Source organism: Acanthochromis polyacanthus, chromosome 19 (genome assembly GCF_021347895.1).
Source record: "Acanthochromis polyacanthus isolate Apoly-LR-REF ecotype Palm Island chromosome 19, KAUST_Apoly_ChrSc, whole genome shotgun sequence".
Lineage (NCBI taxonomy): Eukaryota > Metazoa > Chordata > Actinopteri > Pomacentridae > Acanthochromis > Acanthochromis polyacanthus.
In genome coordinates, this window is record NC_067131.1 from 19737978 (window position 1) to 19761963 (window position 23986).

At 40.2% G+C, this 23986-nt stretch overlaps 1 protein-coding gene across 1 annotated transcript; it reads right to left on the reverse strand.

Annotated features, from left to right (window-relative positions):
• Positions 1-4463: 4463 nt before the first annotated feature.
• On the reverse strand, positions 4464-13192 carry LOC127531161 (transmembrane protein 273-like). Its single transcript, XM_051939867.1, has 4 exons — positions 13123-13192; positions 7730-7783; positions 4954-5060; positions 4464-4744 (listed from the first exon to the last, which is right to left on the reverse strand). The coding sequence occupies exons 1-4, from the start codon at positions 13181-13183 to the stop codon at positions 4673-4675; spliced, it is 294 nt and encodes a 97-aa protein (XP_051795827.1). The 5' UTR covers positions 13184-13192; the 3' UTR covers positions 4464-4672.
• Between the last annotated feature and the right edge of the window lie 10794 nt (positions 13193-23986).

Sequence of the window (23986 nt, forward strand, 5' to 3'; positions counted from 1 at the left end):
ACACACACACACACACACACACATACACATGTTTGTTTTTCTATACCGGTGGGGACTTACCATTGACTCCCATTCATATCTAACTCCTAACCCTAACCCTAACCCTAACCTTAACCATCACCAAATCAATGCCTAACCCTAAACAAACGTTTTTGCACTTTTACATTTTTTATTAACAACAATATGGCCAAGAAAATGGTGTTGCCACCCGTGGGGACCTCATTTTAGGTCCCCACCGTAAGACAAGTCCCCACCTTTATAGCAAATAGTCAGGTCAAAGTCCCCACCGGTATAGCAGAAACAAGTACACACACACACACACACACACACACACGGCTCCTCGGCTGCTGGTGAGGAAGTGGGAAATGTAATTTCCTGTGCAGGATGGAGGGTCTGGAGCGGTGTGTTGTCGAGATTGACGCCGAGCAAATCACACTTCCAGCTGTGGAGGACGGCGGGCGCAGACCTCAGCCGGGGCTTTTATTTTGGAACACATGCTGACACAGGGGGGAGGGGCTGCAGTGTGTTTGTGTGTGGGAATCTCACATCTTATGGAGATTAATTCTGTAATTAAAGTTATTTACTCAAGTATTTCACTCTGAATGAAAAACCCCACGGCTGACATCGCGTCTGTGTGTGTCCGCATCTAACTCCCATCATTTCTTGTGTCGTGCAACAGGATCCCACAGCGAATCTTTGTTGCAGTGGTCTGTCTGCTCGGGGTTTTTGGGACACTTTTCTGACTTTTATCAAACCTCAGAGCAGCAGCGCACTTTTGATTTACAGATAAAGGCTGCTGACTGCTGGGGCCTCTTAAGTGCTCCTCATCTGTCGACAGTTTGACAAACATGGATGTCTCCCCTTGACAAAGAACCCCCACTTCACCGAAGGTCTGTGACCGTCAGGGCAAAATATGTTGTGGGATTCATCAAATTGGAGTTTCCTTCCTTAAGTATGTACATCAAAAAAAAAGTTCTATGTTGAAGCTGTAGTTTTCTAGTGAAAAACAAACTGTACAACAACCAAAACAAAAAATATCTAACATATCACTGCATAAAGTTGAAATGACCGGACGTAGTGTGACCTGGAGAATCTGATCCAATTATTCTCTCCTTTTACTTCTGTTTTGGTCTTCACCAACTATGACAAAACAATATGAAAAAAACATGCTTTTGTTAGTTTTACAGATATTGTGATGGTAATATGAGCCACAGTTTTAGTGGAAATCTGTGTGGGCAATGTCTTTTCCGTCTCTGTAGCACCACAGTGGTTCATTTAAAATGGCATGTTGGGACACATTCTGCCATCACCAAAAGCAGCTCCTGCGATTTGGTTATTACATTTCTTTATAATGCAATTGTGACATTGTCCATACATCCATTATCTATACACTATTTAATCCTGATTAGGGTCGCGTTGAGGCTGGAGTCCATCCCACCTGACTTACAGTGAAGGCAGGGGACATCCTGGACAGGTCACACTCACATTCACACCTATGGACAATTTAGAATAACCAGTCAACTTCAATATGTCTTTGGACTGTCAGAGGAAGATGGTGTACCCGGAGAAAACCCACGCGTACATGGGGAGAACATGCAAACTCCACACAGAAAAATCCCGGGAAGGCCGAGATGCAAAGCGGGGACCTGCAAGGTGAAAGTGCTTACCACCAACCACTGTGCAGCCCCAATAGCAAAATTTTTTTTGATTATTTATTTAACCCTACCGCCGACTCCTAAGTAAAATACTTGGCCAACTTCCTATACAATGACATTTTTGGTAAATGGTAAATGGACTTGCTCTTATATAGCGCTTTTCTACTCATCAGAGTACTCAAAGCGCTTTTACAACAATTGCTCCCATTCACCCAGACACACACACATTCACACACTAATGTGCAGGTTGCTAATCAACCTGCAACATCAGTCAGTATACATTCACACACCAGTGGAACAGTCACTGGTAGGCAATTCGGGGTTCAGAATCTTGCCCAAGGAAACTTCGGCATGCAGCACATGACGAGGCGAGAGCGGGAATCGAACCGCCAACCATTCGATCATTGGACGACCCGCTCTACCACCTGAGCCACAGCCGCCACCATTTTTGTCCCCAGAATGTTGCTAACTTTATCTCTTTTCCAGTTTTTGGGTTGTAAAACCAAAACAATGAGCTAAAAGAGGCTACAAGGCTAAATGTAGCTGAGAGGAACTAAGGAGCCGCTCCTAATTTTGAGCGGGTTTGTTAATATAAATTTGCTTATATTATTGTAGTTATTTTTTGTCAACAGAAGCAAACTGAAAACACAAAGAAAACTGTTGCCTATTTATACACCTAGCATACATTAAAAGCCCAATTTTCACCCTCCGCTAACTTTATTTTTAGTCTTCATCACTTCCTAAGGGAAATAATTGTCTATTTAGCTACGAAATTTTCAAGTAAGGCGACCAGTTCAGTATTAACTGTGGCTATTTGGTGTTTATCAGATATTTACGAAGTTTATCACAGATGTTTGGTTCTTTACAGATAGGCTTGCCTTGGCTGGAAATGATGAAGATGAGAGCAACCAAAACAGGCAATAAAACTAAAACTTTGGGCTCAAAGCTGCTAAAATGCCCTGGAAAGCTGACCGAAACTGAAGTGTTAATGCTAATTCATTACTACAAATGACCCCTTTTCGGATACCACGCATTGATTCATTGTTGACATAAATATATTGATTCTTGCAGCTTTTGAAATTTCTTTTTAGTAAACAAATAGAAAGTAAAAATGACTTCTACAGCTCTATATATCACCCAGTTCTGTTCACTGATGATGGAAGAGCTTAAATCAGCCATATTCTCATAGTGATGCAGATTTTTCTATGGTTTTCATCTGGAGGAAAGTGCAGATGTAGTTCAGCAACTGTAGTAAACAGTGAGACTTCAACAATGACCACATCTGCTAGTAATTATTCCATGTTTGCGTGCAGGATTACTAGGATATTAGAGAGAGTTTTTATTGGTTCTTCTTCATCCGTCTCTGGCCTGGAAAAGGGAGTCACTCTAACTTGGCACTCCGACTCCTAATTTGGATGATATAGATCATATGTTATGGAGGTGGAACCGTGCCAGAATACTGTGTTTACTGCCTGAGCACTATAGTGGCTGCAGTATGGCTTCTTTTTGAACACATTTTTGGCTGTAACTCAAGAAATAATGCAGTTATAATGTCAACATTTCACACAAAAGTCGGCCAGGATAAAAAGAGGAGGGGATGATGTTTCATATCCAAAAGGCCTGACTTTATGATGACAGTATGATGCATGGAAAATCACTGTTCTGGCTGTTATCCATTGAAACAGAAGGAGAGACTGTGATCATGTTTCACATTTGGTCACATACTGAGTTAGTTATGCTAATCTATGCTAGTTTTTTTTTTTTTTTTTTTGGGGGGGGGGGGGGGGTGAATTGTGTTTTGACAGAAAAGTTAGCACTTAGCATTCAATGCGGGCTCAAAAAGCCACTAAAATATAAAGTAAAAGTTCGTGGATGGGAATGTCTATTTTTTACAATTTCTTTTTCGTGACTTTTTTGAGAGTTTCTTGTCACAAGCAATAACGCTGTTCAGTGCTTCAGCCCTGGCTGGCAGAGAGCTCTCCATCCTCTCTGCCTTGTGTTTTTACAGTTCTGTAATTTGAAGTTGCACACTTTTTGCAAACTGTACTTTTTTTACTGTACCAAACAAATTTCCCCCTCAGAGATTAATAAAGTATTTCTATTTTATTCTTCACTCTGAGGTGCTGCTGTACAGTTCATCTAATAAAGTTGTAACATTACATATTATTACAATGTGAGGATTGTACAGATTTGCATTATCCTTTCACTTTTTAAGTGCATTTTGAACAAACCTAAAGCTATTTACGTCACATTATCTTGTACAGCTTGTTTGCTTGAAGTACTTAATTTGAAGAAGCACAGCATTCATTGACCCACATTGCTATGCTCAGAGGTGTAACTGGGAATAGATTTTGCCAAAAAAGCAGAAAATGTGCTACAAAAACAAACAATAGCTGCATTAAAGGTACAGTATTGTTTAAATCTCTTCATATAAAGGGCAATAGATGTTTCATAATAGGAAACAGGGAGATGCTGTGATTTTCTGTAATTGATCCATCAGTTGTTTTTCATCGAAACCTGACGTACTCACAATACAAGTACTAAAAGTGTAAAAATAATTTGTAAGGCTTGTCTGGTGCTGAAAACGCTGAGATCTGTTGGAGGTAAATATTGCCCTCTTGTGGAAAAGGCGTCAGCTGCTCAGCTTTCTGCTGAGTTGTGCTTTATGCAGTATGTGTGTCAGTAGAGCATTTTGTTTTTCTGGAGAATGAGTGAAAGAAAATTCAAATACAGCCACATATTCACGCTCCTAAATGGCCTAAACCTTATTTATTAAGTTTTTTTAACAAGACAACTCTCTACATCCAGATCAAAATGCATTTTTACAGATCCTCTACAGAGGATTATGAATTATGAACACTATAATGATTCACGATATTGAGGAGGCAAAAACAGGAAAACACTTCTATTTTTGATATTTTTGTGGCAAAACGTGAGCAGACAATGGGCCGCCAGGTTGACCTTTCACCCACATGCCTCCTTTGCAGGATTCACATCACTCTGCCTGACCTTTAACATCACAAGTCACTGGACACCCTCGTCACGTGACGCTCTGATTGGCTGAGGTGGCTCGGAGCACTCTGATGAGGCTGCGGTTGAAAGTAAATAAAGGTTATGAGAACCTGTAGCTCTGGATAGAAATACATTTTCTTTAGTCATTACGAAATATTTCAAGTTATCTTTATGTCTTGCTGAAGTGTCATTTATAAAAAATGGGCTTGATGTTTACATTAGTTGACAGTAGAAATTGTTCAAATAGTAAATTGCTGTATTATGAACTCACAGTCAATCATCTCACCTTTTCTGTTTCACACACTTGCTTCCTGATGATGCAGACCTTCATCAGAATGAATCCAACAACTAGGAACAGGCCGATCCCACATCCGATCAGAACGTACTTAATTTCTGGAAGGAAAACAGCCAGCTGCTGATAACAAACATGATGCAATAAAACACCTGTGACAAGACAGGGCTTCAGTTTGGGGAAAGCCAGCTCATGTTCAACTCCCCGACACACCAAACATCGTGTGTGTGTGTGTGTGTGTGTGTGTGTGTGTGTGTGTGTGTGTGTGTGTGTGTGTGTGTGTGTGTGTGTGTGTGTGTGTGTGTGTGTAAGTGTGTGTGGGGGTGGGCGGGTAATTATAGGGGTTGTGGGGACCTAATGTCCTCACAACCAGAGGAAAACCAAAAGAAATGTAATTTGTGGGGACCTCATTTGGGTAAGGGTTAGGGGTTAAATATGAATGGGAGTCAATGGTAGGTCCCCACAATGATAGGAATACACAGTGTGTGTGCATGTGTGTGTGTGTCTATTAGAGAAGGGAGAAGGCGGAGAGAAGATGTTTGATTTCACAACTTGTTTACTCTGTGAAAGATTCAGATCTCAGTCATGGTCTCATGCTTCTTTCTGCTAATGAAATTGCCCCATCAGTGTTTGCAATTTGAATCCTGAACGTTTAGGAATCTCTGAGAGTAGGGGTTACTGCCGGTCAATGTGACCTATCTCTCTTATGTAAATTTCTTCGATTAAATGCCTAAAAACTCATCTCTGCATATCAAAGTGACACATTTGACATTTTTTTTCATGGAAATGATCGACTCCTGCCTTGAGATGACCCTGCACTGTTTTTTTATTGCTCTGCCAAGGAACGTGACAATGTTACCGGACGATTGGCGTGCATTTGTCTTTTGTGCCTGTTTGTCTGTCTGTTAGCAACAGTACTCAAAAACAGGCAAACAGGTTTGGATAAAATTTTCAGGGAAGGTCAGAAATGACACAAGGATCACGTGATTAGATTTTGGCAGTGAAGCGGCTTATAGTCTTGATCCACGGATTTGTTACAGATTTCCATATCATTATGAGATAGCGGTACGGTGTCACTGTAACTATGACAACAAGTGAATACTATGTCAGCTGCCTGCAGTTGATCACATGATTGTGGTCCTACTACAAACAGACAGGGACTTATCGGGACATATGCATTGGAAATCATACAATGACTGAGCAGCCTTGGCGGACTACTGCGCTGCCTGAGTAGTTTTCTTGTTTGGAATGTGCAGATCTACGTAGCCCCTGCCTCTTTTTCCAATCACCCTTTTACCACTCGCTGCAGCCCGAGGACACCAGCTCACCTATAACTCTGCTCAAACACTGTAAAACTACTCTACACCATGCAATGGTAAGTTAGAATATTGGAGTAATTCTCCCATCCATGATTTGGAAAAATCATGATGCCTCCAGTCTGATAGTTGCCAAAATTTGTTAGTGCTTTAGTAATGATCCATAAGAAAATTTCTTTGAGACTGTAATTACCAAAGCTTTAAGGTTGAAGGTTGGGGCCTTTAGCTTCACACCGGCACTAAAAGATGGAGCAGAAGTTCTGCTATTGAAGAGCAAGACTGAGTGAAGATCTGGTTATCCAGCTGTTGAAAACTGACCTCTATACTGGCAAGGGTTTTAGATCAGTGATTCAAAAGTTCAAAATTAAGCCTGTCAAAAAGAAAGATTGTGACATTTTAAACTTACCTACATGAAGACAGTACGAACAACTGTTTCACAGCTTATGCCTTGTGCCTCATTAACTCTCTTTTCTTTGTGGTGCAGCTTATAGTGTTATGATCAAGCAAAATTGCAATTTCTCCTTGTATCATCAAACACACTATTACTGCAAAAAAGGGAGGGAGGAAATGTTCGAAAACTTTGCTTTCCTCTGATGGTAATTATCTCATGACGTCTAACCATCTTATCACCCTCTGTGGTAGTTTTGTGACAGTCAACATATACTTCTTGAACTTATTCATATCAATTTGATTAAGAGACCTAAAAACCATCCATGTTATCTCATAGCTTTAATGTTGCCAGGATTGTTATACAATGTAGAAAACCCCTTAAATTAGCATACACTACTATTCAAAAGTTCAGGGTCACTTAGAAATGTCCTTATTTTTCAAAGAAAAGCAGTTTTTCAGTGAAGATAACATTGAATTAATCAGAAATACAGTCCAGACATTGTCAATGTGGTAAATGACTACTGTAGCTGGAAACGGCTGATTTTTAATGGAATATCTACATAGGGATACAGAGGAACATTTCCAGCAACCATCACTCCTGTGTTCTAATGCTACATTGTGTTAGCTAATCGTGTTGAAAGGCTAATTGACGATTAGAAAACCCTTGTGCAATTATGTTAGCACATGAATTAAAGTGTGAACTTTCATGGAAAACACTAAATTGCCTGGGTGACCCCAAACTTTTGAACGGTATTGTATGCGCATAAACTTTGACTGGTACTGTTAAAATAGATATGTTTGAATGGGTGAACAAGAATAACTAAATAAATGCCTTTTTGTAATTTAGGTGACTTGGATCCTTTAAAGTTTGGCTTGAAAATGTAGAAAATTCACTCAGAGTTCAATAACAATCACTAAAGTATTACCGCTTGACAAATGTTTTTGTAGGAGCTTCATTCTAATGTAACTAAAATGTAAATCTAAATGTGAAACAGCTACACTTTACATGTCTCTAATCCACTTTCAAAGTCAACATTGTATGTTCGGTGAGCCCTTTGACCTACCTAGTTGTTCTTCAGAATCTGCTCCATCTCCCCTCACACTCATCAGCAACCAGTCTGAAACAACAGTTTCAGGTCAGAAAAGCAGGTTGTTGACACAGACAGGAAAGAGGTGACACCACAATACTGTTACTTCCATCAGATAAGTTCAGTGCAAAAACCTCACAAGAAACTGCTGCAAAGTACCCACTGATCAGATTCCTGTAGTGCTTTTAAAGACAAGGCAAGTTTTTTTGTATAGCAGAATTCATACACAAGGCAATTCAAGGTACTTTACAATGGCAAAGACATATATCACAGAACTTTAAAATTAATTATAAAGATGACTTAAAAGTACACATAAATTTCACACATTCAAATCATGGAAATAAAACATAAAAGTTGACTTTAAGATTGTAAAAGAAAACAGATTGAGCATCTTCGAGAAAGATGTGGTAAACAATGTGGTTTTCTGATTTAAAAGAGCCAGCAGTTTGAGCAGACTTCAGGTGTTCAGGTCGTTTGTTCCACAGGTGAGGAGCATAATAGCTGAATGCTACTTCACTACTTTTGGTTCTGATTCTGGAAACACACAGCAAACCTGTCCCTGATGACCTGAGGACACTAGATGCTTCATTTAGAAAACATTACTGGCACAATAGAACAATAAATGCTTTCCTGAAGGGCACTCCGGTTGGAGTCATTGTTACCAGTCATTTTGTAAAATGCCTTAGGTGCTTCAGGTAGCATACAGTACCAGCATACCTACAGTGGTATGCAAAAGTTTTGGCACCCCTGATAATTTTCAAGATTTTCCTTTATAAATCACTGGTTGTTCAGATCAGCAATTTCGGTTAAATATATCATATAGCAGACGAACACAGTAATATTTGAGAAGTGAAATGAAATGTATAGGATTTACAGAAAGTGTGCAATAACTATTTAAGCAAAAATAGGATACCAATAGCAATATTCGGATACCAAAATTAATATCCGGATACCGCCGTAGCGAACGAATATTCAGATATTCGGGATATTCGGGTCCCGCCCTAGTTTTGAGGCTCCCATGTTGCCACTCTTCAGAGAAGATGCAAAGAGGAGAACAACTTGCAATTGTCCACCTTAAATACCCTTTCTCATGACTGGCTTCACCTGTGTATGTAGGTCAAGGGTCAATGAGCTGACTAAACAAATTTTGTGTTCCAGTAATCAGTGCTAAAAGAATACAAATCAATAAAACAACAAGGGTGCCCAAATTTATGCATCTGCCTACTTTTATTTAAATAATTATTACACACTTTCTGTAAATCCTATAAACTTCATTTCACTTCTCAAATATCACTGTTTTCATCTGCTATATGATATATTTAACTGAAATTGCTGATCCAAACAACCAGTGATTTATAAAAGAAAATCTTGAAAATTATCAGGGGTGCCAAAACTTTTGCATACCGCTGTATATACACAGCTTGAAGCACACTTTCCAGTCATTGTATGAAACCTGCCCCATATTAGACAAACAGTCGTGATTGGTCCAACACTGTAGTCTGTTTGAGTGGGAGGCAGATTTCTGCCTGAGCAAATGAAACATGAGCTCTCAGATTCAGCTGGTTCCCAGGCTGCACACATATATATAGGTAAACACATACACTATGCATGCCTGTTTTAGACCCAGCTGGACATGTGCCTACTGTGTAGATATGTTGGAGGTGGGCGAGAGCTACACTTCTAATAGTTATACTGTGGTTTACAGTAGCCAGTGTAGTGACTGTATGGCGTCTTAGACTACACATACCACACATATACAGTAGTAGGTTTACAATAACCCAACAATTCTTGTCTGTTTTGGTGGTTTTGCCTTATAATGTTCTTCCCAGTGTCATTAAACCTTGCCATCTGGCACTGAAAATATGAGTGTTCAGACTAATTTAATCAAACTACATCACTTGTTTAGGTTGGAAAACAAAGCAAACATTTACATCTTTGATCCAACTATATGTGTTCCCCTGTGCACTTTTGTCTTTAGATTTAAGCTCATGAAATGCCAAAGTCCAGCCTTACAGACTGTATTTTAGACTTTAGATATATGGCATTTATGTGGCTGAAATGCCAGTTATTAAAATCCTGGGATTTTAGATAATCCATGTTCCGAGTCCATTTCTTACATGTGTATTTATGTATTTTTAAGCTCAAAACATGCAGGGCTACACAACAGAAGGCCATAGAGAGTCATAATTTATGACACCTTTGAGCCAGACACTCAGTCCCAAGCTGCTCCTTCAAAGGCCAAAATAAGTGGAGTGGTGCTGTGGGAGGTGAGCTATGATTGTAGCAGGGTGTTTCTGAAACAGAGCATGCATGCTCAGCAAGTGGCTATCTTACAGTTTGAACCCAAAGGTCACATTCCTCTGTGACCCGACCTGTTTAGTTGTTATTTACCAGCAAAATGGTAAATAAGAACTAAAATGCAGCAGGTTAGGAAGGACATGAGCGGAAGTTCGATCCATGCAGCGCTGGCTGTTGCTGGGGTCGAACCTGTGACCAGTCAGGACAAGATCTATGTGCTATGTTTCAGTCCATGGTAATTTCAGCTTAACACATCTTGAGTGCTGGAAGAGTGAGAGAGATAAAGTTTCCAGTGACCACAGTGTGACCTCTTACATAATGTGTCATCTGCAGCCAGCAGAGCTTGGACAGTCTGACCGCTCACTGAGGCTTTGACTTACAGAACAAGTCAATGTATAAAATCCAGTCTTGCCGTTTGGTAATAACCACTACTGCAAAACTACTGCATATACATCACAAACTGACACTAGCAGCAGGAAAAATATGTGGAATTCAGTGCATGGATAAGGTAAATTACACTTTCTACACAGCAAAGTTGAAAAAATGATGATCAGGCTAAACAGCAGACTGTAATATGCAGGAAGGTGGTCATTCCTTTTCTCATTACGCTGTGAATAGTCTACAATGTCACTGTGACTTATTAAAATGAGATGTCATTCAGTTTTGACTAGTCACACTGATAGTTTGGATATTTCATTATGACTAGTCTGAGTTAGTGTGCATAATACAACACATACAAAACTTCCCATCTGATATTGACCCAGCTCAGATTTTAACCTGCATTAACAGATGTAATGGAAATTCCTGTGGTGCATAGGATCATTAGAAAATGCCATGACATAGGAGCAACTTATCAACAAGGTGTTTGTAAAATAAAGGTCTTTATTATACAGTCTATGGTTCAGAATGAGAGTTTCATTAATTAGAAGCTTGCACTTCAAGTTTACCAGAATTTTGACCTATGGTTGCAGTGCCAAGGTTTGTTTGAAAAGTTTCACCTCCCACTTGCCATAGCTTCTGATGTAACTACACATCTGCAGTGTCATTTCGTCTGGTCAAAACTCAAATTCCAGGTGTGTTACATATTGCTCAGGCAGTTTTGTAGTCATATCTTCAATGCCAGTCTAACAAGATACAACTTAATCTAAGATATCTAAAACATACATTGTAGGCATCTTGGATTGAGGGGCTGTAAAAATATCTTCAATCAGATTTATGATCAGTCAGAATTTAACAGCTGATATCTGAAACTGGAATTACAGCTAGTCATAAATCAGCTGAAGATATCAACACTTCACGTTGCAGATATCGCAAGATGAATTGTTGAAACCCCAAACACATGAATGGTAAATGTGATTTTTGTACTGCGAAGAAAGACACTGTGGTCATCTGAAGTGTACTTTTGACGAGAAAGAACTGAATTATGGATAGAACTGATCTACAGTCCTGCTGTAAAAGTGGCCTGCTACATACAGACTGCTAAGGACAGGTACATGATGTCATGGTCATATGCCAGGGCTTCTGTCAGCTATACATACAGTATATGTCTCTTTATGTTGGTGGCGTCACCTCTCCAGTTGATACTTTGTATATTTCACACATTCATAGGCGTCAGTTTAGGGGGGGACGGTGGGGATGTGTCCCCCCCACTTTTTGTCAGGGGTCATTTTGTCTCCAACACATTCAAATTCTTCACATGTAAGCCGTTGTAAATCCAGTTATTTTCAGCAGTATAGAAAATTCCGACGCTCCTGAACGCACCATCTGCACTCGGCCGAGAGTTGCACAGACATGCAGCACACCTTCCTGAGGTTAAAAAAAAAAAGTACAGATGCTAAATTTGCGCCCGTGCCAAGTGGAAGCTCCGACCAGAGGTGTGCAGGGGCAAAATTTCGGCCTGGGAGAATTAGTACTATAATGGCCCACAGACCCCTCTACCTGCATGTACCGATAGCTCAACAGGTTGAGCCTCCGCCTTTGGTGCGGTGGTTGTGAGTTTGAGCCCAGCTTGTGGCATTTTGCCGCCGTTCTCCGACATTTTCTCAAAGTGCTGTGGTCTCCATCCCTCCCACTTTTAAAAACAAACTGACGCCCTTGCACACATTACTAAAAGCTCTGCTGTGCTTGTCTCTTCAAAAATACTCTGGAAAATGCAACTTTAGACCAGACTGTACTACAGTTTGGTTCAGAAAACAAAAGCTGCTACCACTACACTACTTTGAACTGTATTTCTTTTAATATTGCCACTCTTTGTACAGATGCTACTTCAAAAAACTGTAAAATTGAAAGTTCACTCTTTCAGCTTTATCACTTTCAATGTGTCTGTTAAAGAAAATAACCTTTTTTATATTGTTTACATTCATAGTATTTCTATATTTGAGTGTCTGTCTGTCATTCTCCTATTATTATGTGTTACCAAATTATTTCTGATATAATTTACATTATAAATAAGTTATTTAGGGTTAACTAAAACACCAGTCAAAAGCTAAGATGGCAGCTTAATAGCTTTAGGAAATGTTCTTTACTTTGGTGTCATGATTGATTTTAGCGAATGTCTTAATTAGGTATCTGGAAAAGCTGAATTCTTCTGAGTTATCAAAATGTTGGTTCATTAAAAAGGCATTTTTCAAATGTATTTATTTACTGCAACTGCTAAGTGAACTTCAAGTAATTTTAGGTGTAACCTTAGTCAAAGCTAGCCGTGGTTATTTCATTAGCTAGCTTGTTTCAGCTTGACAACAGCTCTGCAGATAACCAGAATTAAGTTACTAAAGTTAGCTTTTAAGTTACTTTTTGTAGTTATTTTAACAGATGTTATATGCTGATGTCATAGATATACTTTTTTATGGAGTAACATTTTTTGTGTGTCGTTCAAGAGTCAGATATGTTTTTTATGCTAACAATCGAAAGCTCCAATGCCTGCCTCAACCTCTGCACAGGATGTTGTACTCACTATCCACTTCATTATCATTTTTGTGCATTTTTAAATTTTATTTTTAGATCCCAATAGTGTAGTTCTGAGGAACATAATGTACTATTTATTACAACATACAGACATCCATTGTACTCACCAGTGATAAGAACAGCCCTGATGACAGCTGACAAACACCCATATGTCTCAAATGCTCTCATCTCTCTTGATGTCTCTGGGACTCTAACTGACTTCTCAGAATGTTAATGCTTTAAAGCCAAGCAATTTCCTGTTTGTGGGTTTCAAAGTTTTGCTGATTTAAAGATTACGTATTTATGTGACTTTTCCTGAATGTCACAAGAGCTGTAAGCTAAAGATCCCTCACATGTATTCATACCTGGAAATTAATAATTAAACATTAACAAAAGTATGAGTATGTCTAGAATATTTGTGTTAGTACAACAAATTAGTGATAGTTACAGCAGTAGTTTGTACTTAATGAAAGCTTTCACTTTGTTGTTTCAACCAACTGAACAAGAAGTGCTGTTTTTTATACTCACATGTCCCAAGAACTTCACAAACTTTTGTAGTATTTTTTATTACTTGTGTCTTCTGTTTGTAACATGAATTTTACTTTTATGTCACAGTCTATTTACAGATGAGCAGTATTAAGTAAATGGCAATGGTACTTGTTGACAGGTATTATAGGATGCCAGATACTGATCTTGTTTGAATGGAAAGTTTTGTGGACTAGACGTTAGCACAGCTGGCATGACGATCCTCAGATTTATTCCAGGAAAATATAGGTCAAGGTCTCCATTCAGACTAGACTGAACCTACCCTGGGGGAGAGATACCTTGGATGTGCCACGAGGTCGATATTGGGTTTGGCAGCTGATTTTCTTTCATGTGTTGATAGTGTAATTGTATTTCCAGCATCTTAAAGCTCTCCTCTGATTGGTCAGCTGTCTGCTCTATCAGCTTCAGAGTTATCTGTTGTTGTGGTCCTGTCATCACTCCCACTGCAGAAGGGAAACAACGGCTGTGAGAGTGATACAGTTGGGGTAGGTTGGAGTTGCAGTTTTGTCTGTGAACCGGAAAATAGATTTCTTCCAAGCAGATCAAAGCAAAGTCCCTATAAATTTATGACAAACTAGCACCTCTGTTAGGTTTTAAAATGTGCTCATTCACATGGCTTTATTTACACAATGACCTACTTTCCACTTTCATTTCACAATGCACAGGAAACAAAAAGTCATTGTTGGGGAGTTTTGCTCCGTTGTGAAATGTAGTTATCTCACCATCATAGTACAGAGTATTGGCTTCAATGTGTGTTGACTGTATCATTATAATAGACATATATTTCCTATGTTACAAGATGACATCCGTATGAGTGATCTTCCTAATCTGCCTTCATTCTGTAATAGATGTAGCTGCTAATGCTACCACAGCCTTTCTTGTTGCTTTGCTCTCTGCCTTTCTTGCGTGTATTATCAGTCTCAGCTGTCCAACAGCTCCCATACCTGGTTTTACTATCCTGACAGACCTGAAGGCCACTTACCCCCTCTGCCTGCTTGCCCCAGTTCAGTTGGCATGAAGGAACATGAGGCCGGCCGCTCACTACCTCCCTATGACTTCACAGCCAACCACAACACATGTGGGTGTCAGTCACAAAAGGCACAAACAAAAGCTGAACTCCTGACTCTGGAGGCCTGGGGCCTGTTTCACGAAGCAGGTTCAAGAAACTCTGAGGGTGTGTGACAGGTTCGCTGTCCGTGGGTCCACTCAATACACACACACCCAGGTTTGTCGGGGGAATATCGTGTATTCCTAAATTACTTAGCGTTCGTCACAGTCCGCTGTCTCTCAGCTCACGCAGTCTCCGCTGTCTCTCAGTTCACGCAGCCTCCGCTGTCCCTCAGTTCATGCAGCCTCCGCTGTCTCTCAGTTCACGCAGCCTCCGCTGTCTCTCGGCTGCTCCTCTCATTGCCCCCCTTCTTCTCTGTCCGCCCGACTTTTATTCTCCGCTCCGGCTGCTACTGCAGGGATAATTAGGTCAGCCGATTACCATCACCTGTGCCAATCACCTTGACGCTGCTTCCACGCTCCCCTCCACACCTCTCTCCCTGCAGCTGAGCTCTCCCACGCCCGTCGCCACAGGGTGCTTTCACACCTGTTAGTCCATTAGAGTGGTTCGTTTGGACCCAAAAGTTGTTACAATGTTGCTAATTTCAACTGGTTCGGTTCGCATTCACACCAGTGTTTTTGCAGTTGAACCAACTACGATGAATGTTATATCTCCCCCCCAGTCGTTTGGCGGCGCTGTTCAGAAAAATAAGGTGTTTTAGATGACGTAGGTGAACGCTGATTGGCGCAGCATGTGAAGAGGGAAAAATCCCGGAAGAAAACATTAGATGGATCGAGGTTTATTCGTAAACAACGAACTATGCTCTCCTGTTCGTTCTTGTTGCCATATATTCGTATCATTGCTTTATGCAGCAAGCACAAATAATGCTGTTGTTCCAACATGAAGCTGGCATTCAGTACGAGAACATTACACAGTCGTTTTTGGCTATGGAAGCTCCCGTAGACCAAAACGTCTGCTGCGCCATCAAGCCGGTCCGAATGGAGACAGGTTTGTGTTCTCACCAGGAGCGAACCAAACTGGAGTTCACATAGAAGCGGACCGAGACCATCTCTCGAAGGTGGTCTCGGTCCAGTTCTTTAGTCCGCACCAAAACATCTGGTCTGCTTTCACACCAGCCCAAACGAACCGTACTTGCTGGTGTTGCGGACTCCAGTCCGCTTTAAGTGGACCAAAAGGCGTATGTGTGAAAGCACCTTGAGTTTCTTCCTCAACTCTGAGTTGATCTACTCTGAGATAGAAAACTCTTGAGTTTTTGGTTTCACAACGGCTGGTTTGAGTTGGTTTAATTAACTTGGAGTAATTGACCCAGAGTTAAGCGCGTGCACCGCAACTCAGAAAAGACAGCATCAATGGAGTCCCGATTCGACGAGTCACCAATTTAAACGGGGAAGCGAAAGGCTGCATTTTTGAACAGGAAGTTTTTAACGCGCTCATATGGTGAGTTTGAACACGTTTTAAGAAAGAAGTGCAACACCGCTGCAGCTGCAAAAGAGCGGGAGACGGCGTGGACAACACTGCTGCCCAGATCAATGCATAAGTTTAAATGTAGTCCTTTGTAATCGTAATAATATTACAGGGAATAACTGTCTGAATGGTAGCCTAGTAAATTATTTCATTTAGGTGAAATCTCGCGGGGAGAAGCGTATGGGGCAGCAGCTTAAGATGAAATATAAAAACATTGTTCAAACAGGTCAGACCTCGGCATTATTTCATGGAGGTACTTCATGTTGATCATGTTTTACATTGTAAAGTAGCCTAAATATTAAGTGGCTGTTTGACTGTGCAGTTGTTTTATCCACACATAGCCTAAATGTCTGCATCCATATCATGTCCTGTTAAATAATTAAGCCTATTTAAACTAACACAGACTTCTGCTCAGCCAACAGAAAGAGAGCAGATGCCTGTAAAACGGTGGTATAAAAGGTCATGGATGCATATATATATATATATATATATATATATATATATACATATATATATATATATATATATATATATACATATATGATTATTTAGTTCTCTTTTGTGTCTTTTTCTTTGTCTTTTGGCCCCTTCACACCACAACAGACCTTGTAATTGTAAGTAGGCAACACTCCAAAGATTTATCCAAATGGGAGTTTAAATTAGGGTGACCATACGTCTTCTTTTGCCCGGACATGTCCTCTTTCAGAGGCTGTCCGGCCTGTCCGGCCGGCGTTTATAAAGTCCTTCAAATGTCCGGGTTTTTGATCCCCTAAATTCCACATAACGTGAAACCGCCGCGCAGCGCCGCGCAGCGTCGCGCTCTTGAATCGTACTGCGCAGCAATTAGAACCCATTCTATTCTATCAGAAAATTTCCACTGCACACGCTGCGGAGTGCCAGCGCCGCGTTTCTGAAGCGCCGGTGCGCGCCACGGCGCTGGAGATTCGCTTCCTCGCAGGCTGACAGGCAGGTAGGCACACTGCGAGAGAGCACTCGAACCGAAAGAAAACGCCGAAACGCAAATGTCATTTCACTGATGAAATGCGAAAAAAGTACCCCTGTTTTCGTCCGGGTCATGTCAAATGGGAGGCAGAATGTACAGTCTGCAAAGCTGGGACTTATGTTTCTGTAGCTAATAAGAGAAGGAAAAGAAGGAAAAAAAGGACTGTTGACTTGAGGCATTATTTCTATATTTTTTCATTTGCCATTAGACACATTATTTTGAAGAATGGGCTAACTGAACATTGAAGAATAGGCTACCTCTCTTTTTTCTTTTGTTTAATATTTTGAGGCATTATTTCTATTTTTACATAATTGATAATTGGGAGGTTATTTTGAAGAATGGTACTCTACCTCACTTTTCCTAACTAAGGTGTAAGTGTCAGACTTAAGAGAGATGATTATTTCTTATTTTGTTAAACATCTGAATACATGTGTTCCTACACAACTTGAGTCAATAACTATTAAAGACTAGAGCATGCCATATTTGTATGTGACTGATTATATTGTTTAGGAGAATTGCTTTAATTTAATAAATATACTATTTATAAAGCAACTGTTTGTGAGTGTTTTGGGCTATTTTTTGTATATCCAGGTAAAGTGTTATTTTCTGGGGAATTCAGAATATCTGTTTAACTGAGTTTGAAGCACAGAAAGCCCCTGACCCATGGAAAACCCCTAAAAATGGGGGGGGGACTGAAAATTTTTTGCGCGAGCTGGAAGTGTCCTCTTTTCAGAGAAACAGAATATGGTCACCCTATTTAAATGTACTGAAACATGTCACTGATCTAGGATGAAGAGGATGAAACTGTGTCTGCTGCCTTTACAGAGGGGGATCCAGAAAGGCATACAGAGGTATGTTACTGATAGTTCTCTTCTCATTCACATTTTGGGTGGAATATAGAGTGTGACATTTAGCCTACACTGAAGTATTGCACATTCTCATCTTTTTTTAACAGAGCATGGCTGGACAGCAGCAGGATGGTTCCTCAACTTTCGCTGCACAGACTGACACAGTCAGATGGATGTTCAGGAAACACCAGAGGTTCATTCTGTGGAATTCATGTGCAACTGTATAATTTAATGTCCTCGATGTATTCCCAGTTATCAGTAAAACAGATGTACAAACTGCATTTGCTGAGAAAAATCCAAAAACAGATTAGGAGGGCAGATCTGGAAATTGAAATACTGCAGCACAAGTTAGAGGTGGGTGATGGTCACAGGTGAATTATGTTAACTACTGGAACATTAACTGAACTATCTCTTTTATTTGTAGGAAATAAAGACGACCAAATGAAATGTGTATCATGTCTTTATTTGCTGTGGTGGTGATGATGGTGACTTAAACTCTGAAGTGATTATGGCATATGGTGTCTCCGACTGCTCTGCTGTCCTGGATAGCTGCAGGTGGATGGGGTCATCATCTGGGTCTTCAGTTTGTAGGGCAGGGTGTTGCTCTCCTCTAATAGTGGTAATATTATGAAGAACAACACATGCCACAGTAATATCACAGGCCCTCTCAGGGGTCACCCTGAGGAGACGTAGGCACTGGAAACGGGCTTTCAGCAGGTCTATGGTCATCTCCACCCGGGCTCTGGTCCTGCAGTGAGCCCGGTTGAAGTTCTGTTGGGGGCCTGGTTCAGGGTCAGGGTATGAGGTCATCAGCCTGGGTTGGCATGGTAACCCCTGTCACCCAGCAGAAGGCCATCAAACTCTCCTGTAATGTATAGAGGATACATCAGAGTATATTAAAGGAGGGAGACAAGAGAATTATATTGTGAAAATCTTTAGGCTGCTGACCACGTTGCAGTCTGTTGCTCAGGTTAGACTCTCCATAAATCCTGGAGTCATGAACAGACCCAGACCACTTGGCCTCCACATTAGAAATGATGTATGCAGCATCACATATGATCTGGACAGTGCAGAGAATAACAGATGTTGAACTATGATGCAGTCTTTAACATTTAGAAACAGTAGTCAGTCTACCTGTAGCCTACCTGCACATTTATGCTGTGAATGGACTTCCTATTCATGATGTGAGGGAGCTGTAATGGAGATGTGTGTGCATCTATGCAGCCAATCATACTGGGAAATCCTAAAAGAAATTAAAATGACTAATCCTAGTCTGACATTGCAGCACAATGTCATTAACAGAATATGATTTAAAATGAATTTAACAGATCTCTACATCATTCACCTGTAATCCTGTGGAACTCCTCCTTGATGTTCTGACAGGTTTATGTCCACAATGATGGTAAAAGTCGTTTCAGGGCCAGGAACACTTTTCTGAATGTCCTCCATACAGTTGCCTTACTCTGCATCTCTGACATTATATAAAAACTTCCATTTGCAAAGAACCGCAGCGCAACACACAATATCTGCTGGATGTGAGAGCATGACTGCGGTTGGTAATGTAAATGTAAGGACGGATTAGGTTGTTTATGTAGATTATGGACTTGAAGCGATTACGAAATGGTACCGCTCAAACAGATAATTGTCCGGAAATGCGGAACATTTATGCTCAGTCTGATAACAATCTACCGACGAATATTTAATTATCTGTGCAGTAATGCTGCTCCTTTATCCACTGGATCGTTAATAAAAGCTGTTCTACTCCAAAACTCGTTCACTTACTGACTGAATGAATGAGGAAATGAAACAGCGTGTGTGGCTGAAAGAGGAAGGAGACAGAGAGAAACTTGGGGTTTTCTCAGATAAACCTGCTGGTGACCAGGTTCTACTCATAGAGTCTGTTACTGCGGTAACTGACCGAGAGTTTAAGTTACCCCTCTTTGTGAAACAGGCTCGAGTTACCCCTCTGTCTCAGGGTTAAGTTACCTCGCTTCGTGAAACGGAAAACTCTGAGTTTCCCTCATTTCAGGGTTAAGAAACTCAGAGTTTTCAGTGAACAGGCCCCTGGAATCCATCTTTAGTTGTCTGTTGTCTAAGTTTTTGTCATTCTCTTAGTATCACATTAACCTGTTGCTCCCTTGTTCACATAAAACCAGGTGAAATAAGGTCATATAATAGAAACTGTTGATATATTCAAACCCTGGATATCATTCCCTGTACAGTGCAGTCATGTTTCTGCCAAAATGCAGTTTAATATACACTTCTATTTCTCTACACTTCTGTCTGAATTCAGATACACCTCTGACCTCCATATCCCTCTGTTCCATTTCACAGTGGAACAACTCTGTCCCAGCTCGCGAACTAGCTAGCCCTAAGTTATGTAATTGTTCCAGACTGTTTTTCTTGGATTTGTCTGCATTTCACTGAAGGTTCTTCAGTGATTCTGTGCATAAAACAATACACTCCCCTACAACAGTCAGTGAATTTCTATTTATCTATATTTATTGCAAAAAGTTCATAAGCATGACAATTCAATGGAACAAAATGAGACTTTGTGAAGAAATCATACAGGCACATTGTGACTTCCGCTACTGTTCAAAAGTTTGGGGTCACTTAGAAATGTCCTTGCATTTGAAAGAAAAATGTTTTTTTTATGAAAATAACATTAAATTAATCAAAAATCCAGTTTATGCACTGTTAATGGGGTACAGATATAGGGATACAAAGGCTCATTTCCAGCAACCATCCCACCTGTGTTCTAATGCTACACTGTGTTAGCTAATGGTGTTGAAGGCTAATTGATGATTAGAAACCTTTATGCATTTATGTTAGCACACGACTGAAAGTGTGAGTTTTCATGGAAAGCATATCTGAGTGACCCCAAACATTTGAACGGTGCTGTATGTTGAATTTTAAAAAAGGGTAGGGGGTGGGGGGTAATATTTGCGTGTCAATAAGAATTACTACATGAAGCAAACATAAATGCCATATTTTGAGAATTCTCACACGTCTACATTCATTTCTACCATGTGAGGTTTGATGAGCATTCTTTTGATTATGTTATGTTGTTGCACCCTCATCTTTTTCAGTACTGGCTGTTGCTATCTTGATATGCTCTGCCCCAACAGAAAGGCACAATAATTTACCCCTTCTCTAAGAAATTTTCTGGAGATTCTATAAAACTCTGCACTACATTGAGACGGCAACTAGTTTTGGAATACTTGAAAAATGTTTGCAGTTGCATGATTACTCAGTGAAAAATTAACTTACTTAAACTCAAACAGCAGAAGTAAATGAACTTGTTACTTTACTTTCTGTTACTCAACTGAGCTCAATAAAAGGTATCTTCTAGCAGCTCTGAAGCCACCACTGCCACTGGTGATATTTCCTGACCATAGCTAGGTAAATATCAACCCTTTCAAAAGTCACGTTTCTCTGTACCAGATCTGATTTGTGCATGATACAAGATTGCAGTAAAATGTCATAAAATGGCACAAAAGTCACACATGAAAAGTTCAGCTAAACCAGAGTGTTTAAATCGAGGGTGCAGACTCAACTGAAATGTAACTCTGAGACTGTTGACAGAGCAGACAGCACAGTGCTTTCATTTTTTTGTGCCTAGCTAGCTGCATGTTTTTGTAATATAGGTGAATTGATGCTACAACACTACAATTTTTGCTTCATCTCATTTTGAAGAAATACAGTGGTGATTATTTTAGGTTCTTCCAGTGTTCCTTCAGTCCTGCTGTGCTGTTATTAGCAGTAATCTTGTTCTGCTCGCACTGTTTGTCCCAAGACAGATGATGGATCTTAAGTGCAGTAAACTGTTTACACTCATGCATGCATGGCTCACATCCAGAAGTGACTCACACTGATTCGCAGCAAAGTCCTCACAGTAAAGCCTTCAAAACTTTGGACAAACCCTGGTCATTATAAATAGACTTTGCAGTTCCTAGCTTGCTTGTTGGCTATATATATCATATACCAAAAGAAGTTTTGGTACAGCCACCACGCTTCTAATCAGCAAGTTCGTACATCTTGAATGAGTCTTTCCTTTGAATACATAAAGTCAAAATGTCACCCATTCGACTCCAAACAATAGTAAACTTCTACCGGGATTAGTGATTTAGCATCTGAGTTTTAAACTTAAGGTTTATAAGTAATCATTACTGCCCAGTGTCCACAAATAACAGTATGTCTACAATGTTTAAATGTCATTTTACATTTCCATTCATTTCAGCATGTATTAGCTTTTTGGCTAGAACATACAGTTTTAACTCTGAGTAGCTGTCACTGACTCTATTTTGCTCTTGAACGATTGGACACAGAGAAAGGTTTGGTACTGAAGGGGAATGAGGTCCATGTGAAGACATATTCTGGGCTTGACACTGTTAAAAAAGAAATCCTGTCAGATGCAGAATTTCTTGTACCAAGATGACATCCCCAAACAAGTTAGTCTATCCCCTTACACAAATGCAGGGACTTCTTATTATTAGAATGAGCACACCACATTATACAAGAACAGGTGCAATAATCATATTGTTTCAGTGTTTATATCCGTTGCATATCATGACCTTTTAATGTGACTCTGGCTCAGACATTGTGTAACTGTACAGTACAAATGTTTCCAATGTGAAGGTCTTTTTTTTGTGTGCAGAAAACAGCATGTGTGAAGCCATTTAACTAACATGTACAAGGTCTGAATGATTAGCTGAAGTGTGAAAGGTGCAGTCAGCAGAGGAATAGCATGACAAAAAATAGACTGGCTTAAAAATGGCACCTTGATGGAGGATGACACAGTAGATGCTGAGGCCACAGGCAGAGAAGAGCTTTCACAGAACCTGTGATTTCATACTTTAAAATTTTATTTTGTGGCAGATAGTATTATAAAAGATGTAACAGATTATTGTGATGTGAGTGGTGCTTGGACGTTTTAGTAAAAATGTATATGAAGAGATGGTATGCAGCAGAATAACAGAAAATCTTTACATTTCCAGTAATATACAGGTATCTTAAGAGTATTGTACTCTTAAGATGAAGTTCAGCCTCGGTATTTATCAAACACTTGCACAGGAATGTACTTGGTCAAACTTTAAATGTGACCTCATCCATTGACATCCTGTGGTTCACAAAGGGTAGCAAGTCAACATAATGCCCCCTCCATTTCAACATAATCTCACAGCAACAACAGCTGCATCAGTCATAAAACACCCCAGCCTTGTAAACAGAGGCTGAACAACAAGAATTGGCTCCGTCCCACCATGGTCACATCAGTCAGCAGACGTCTGCCTCCTGCTACCAGTCTACACTCCAGGGACTCATATTTGGAGTTGTGTGATGCAATGAAGTATATCAGAAAGCTTGTTTCTCTGGGTAACAGAGGCAAAATGAGTCAGTTGCTAAATATTAGACAGTGGTGTAACCAGGTAAGAGCTCCCCTCTCACTCTGTTGTCCACTGCTAAGAAGATTAATGCCTTCTCTTTAGTGACATGAAAGCCCCTGTTGTGTTTTCAAAGGTGGCAAACAGTAAAGTTAAGGTAGCCTATCAGCCCTCACTGCTTAGTTACAAAAATAACCAATGACAGTGTCCATTTCATCCTGTTGCTCTGTCTTGCCTTGCCACTCGACACCTGCTGGTTATTCCAATGTGAGCTGGCTCGCTGGGTCCTGTGTTGCTGCTCAGTTTGGCCACACCGACTTGAGCATCTATTTTGGTATCTTTTGAGCTCGCTATCAGGAGCCCGGCCGCACCAGTGCATTTGAACATGGATCTGAGGGCTTGACTCACTTTGGTGAGTTTTCTTTGTTTCTTTAACTTCAATTTTAAAAAAAAATTCAAATGTGACTGACACACGCTAACTAGAATATGTTCTCAGCAGGCGGTACTGCACTGGATTCTTGGATTCTGCATTAAGGATTGTCTTTGATACCAGAGTCTGTGTTGGACCCTTACATTCAATATGGAAGAGTCATCACCAAGGTGAGGGAGCAGTGCGGCTTTATGAATGTTCACAAAGACATGAAAGAACCAGAATACTGGTTATAGGATTTTTTTGCATGA

What these genes read in the sequence shown, in the direction of transcription:
- LOC127531161 (XM_051939867.1), bottom strand. Translation starts at nt 13,183, where the DNA reads ATGAGAGCATTTGAGACATATGGGTGTTTGTCAGCTGTCATCAGGGCT. An exon ending in AGATTCTGAAGAACAACTAG is followed by an intron (nt 5,061 to 7,729) that starts GTAGGTCAAAGG and finishes TTTTCCTTCCAG; the next exon opens with AAATTAAGTACGTTCTGATC. An exon ending in AAGTGTGTGAAACAGAAAAG is followed by an intron (nt 4,745 to 4,953) that starts GTGAGATGATTG and finishes TTTCAACCGCAG; the next exon opens with CCTCATCAGAGTGCTCCGAG.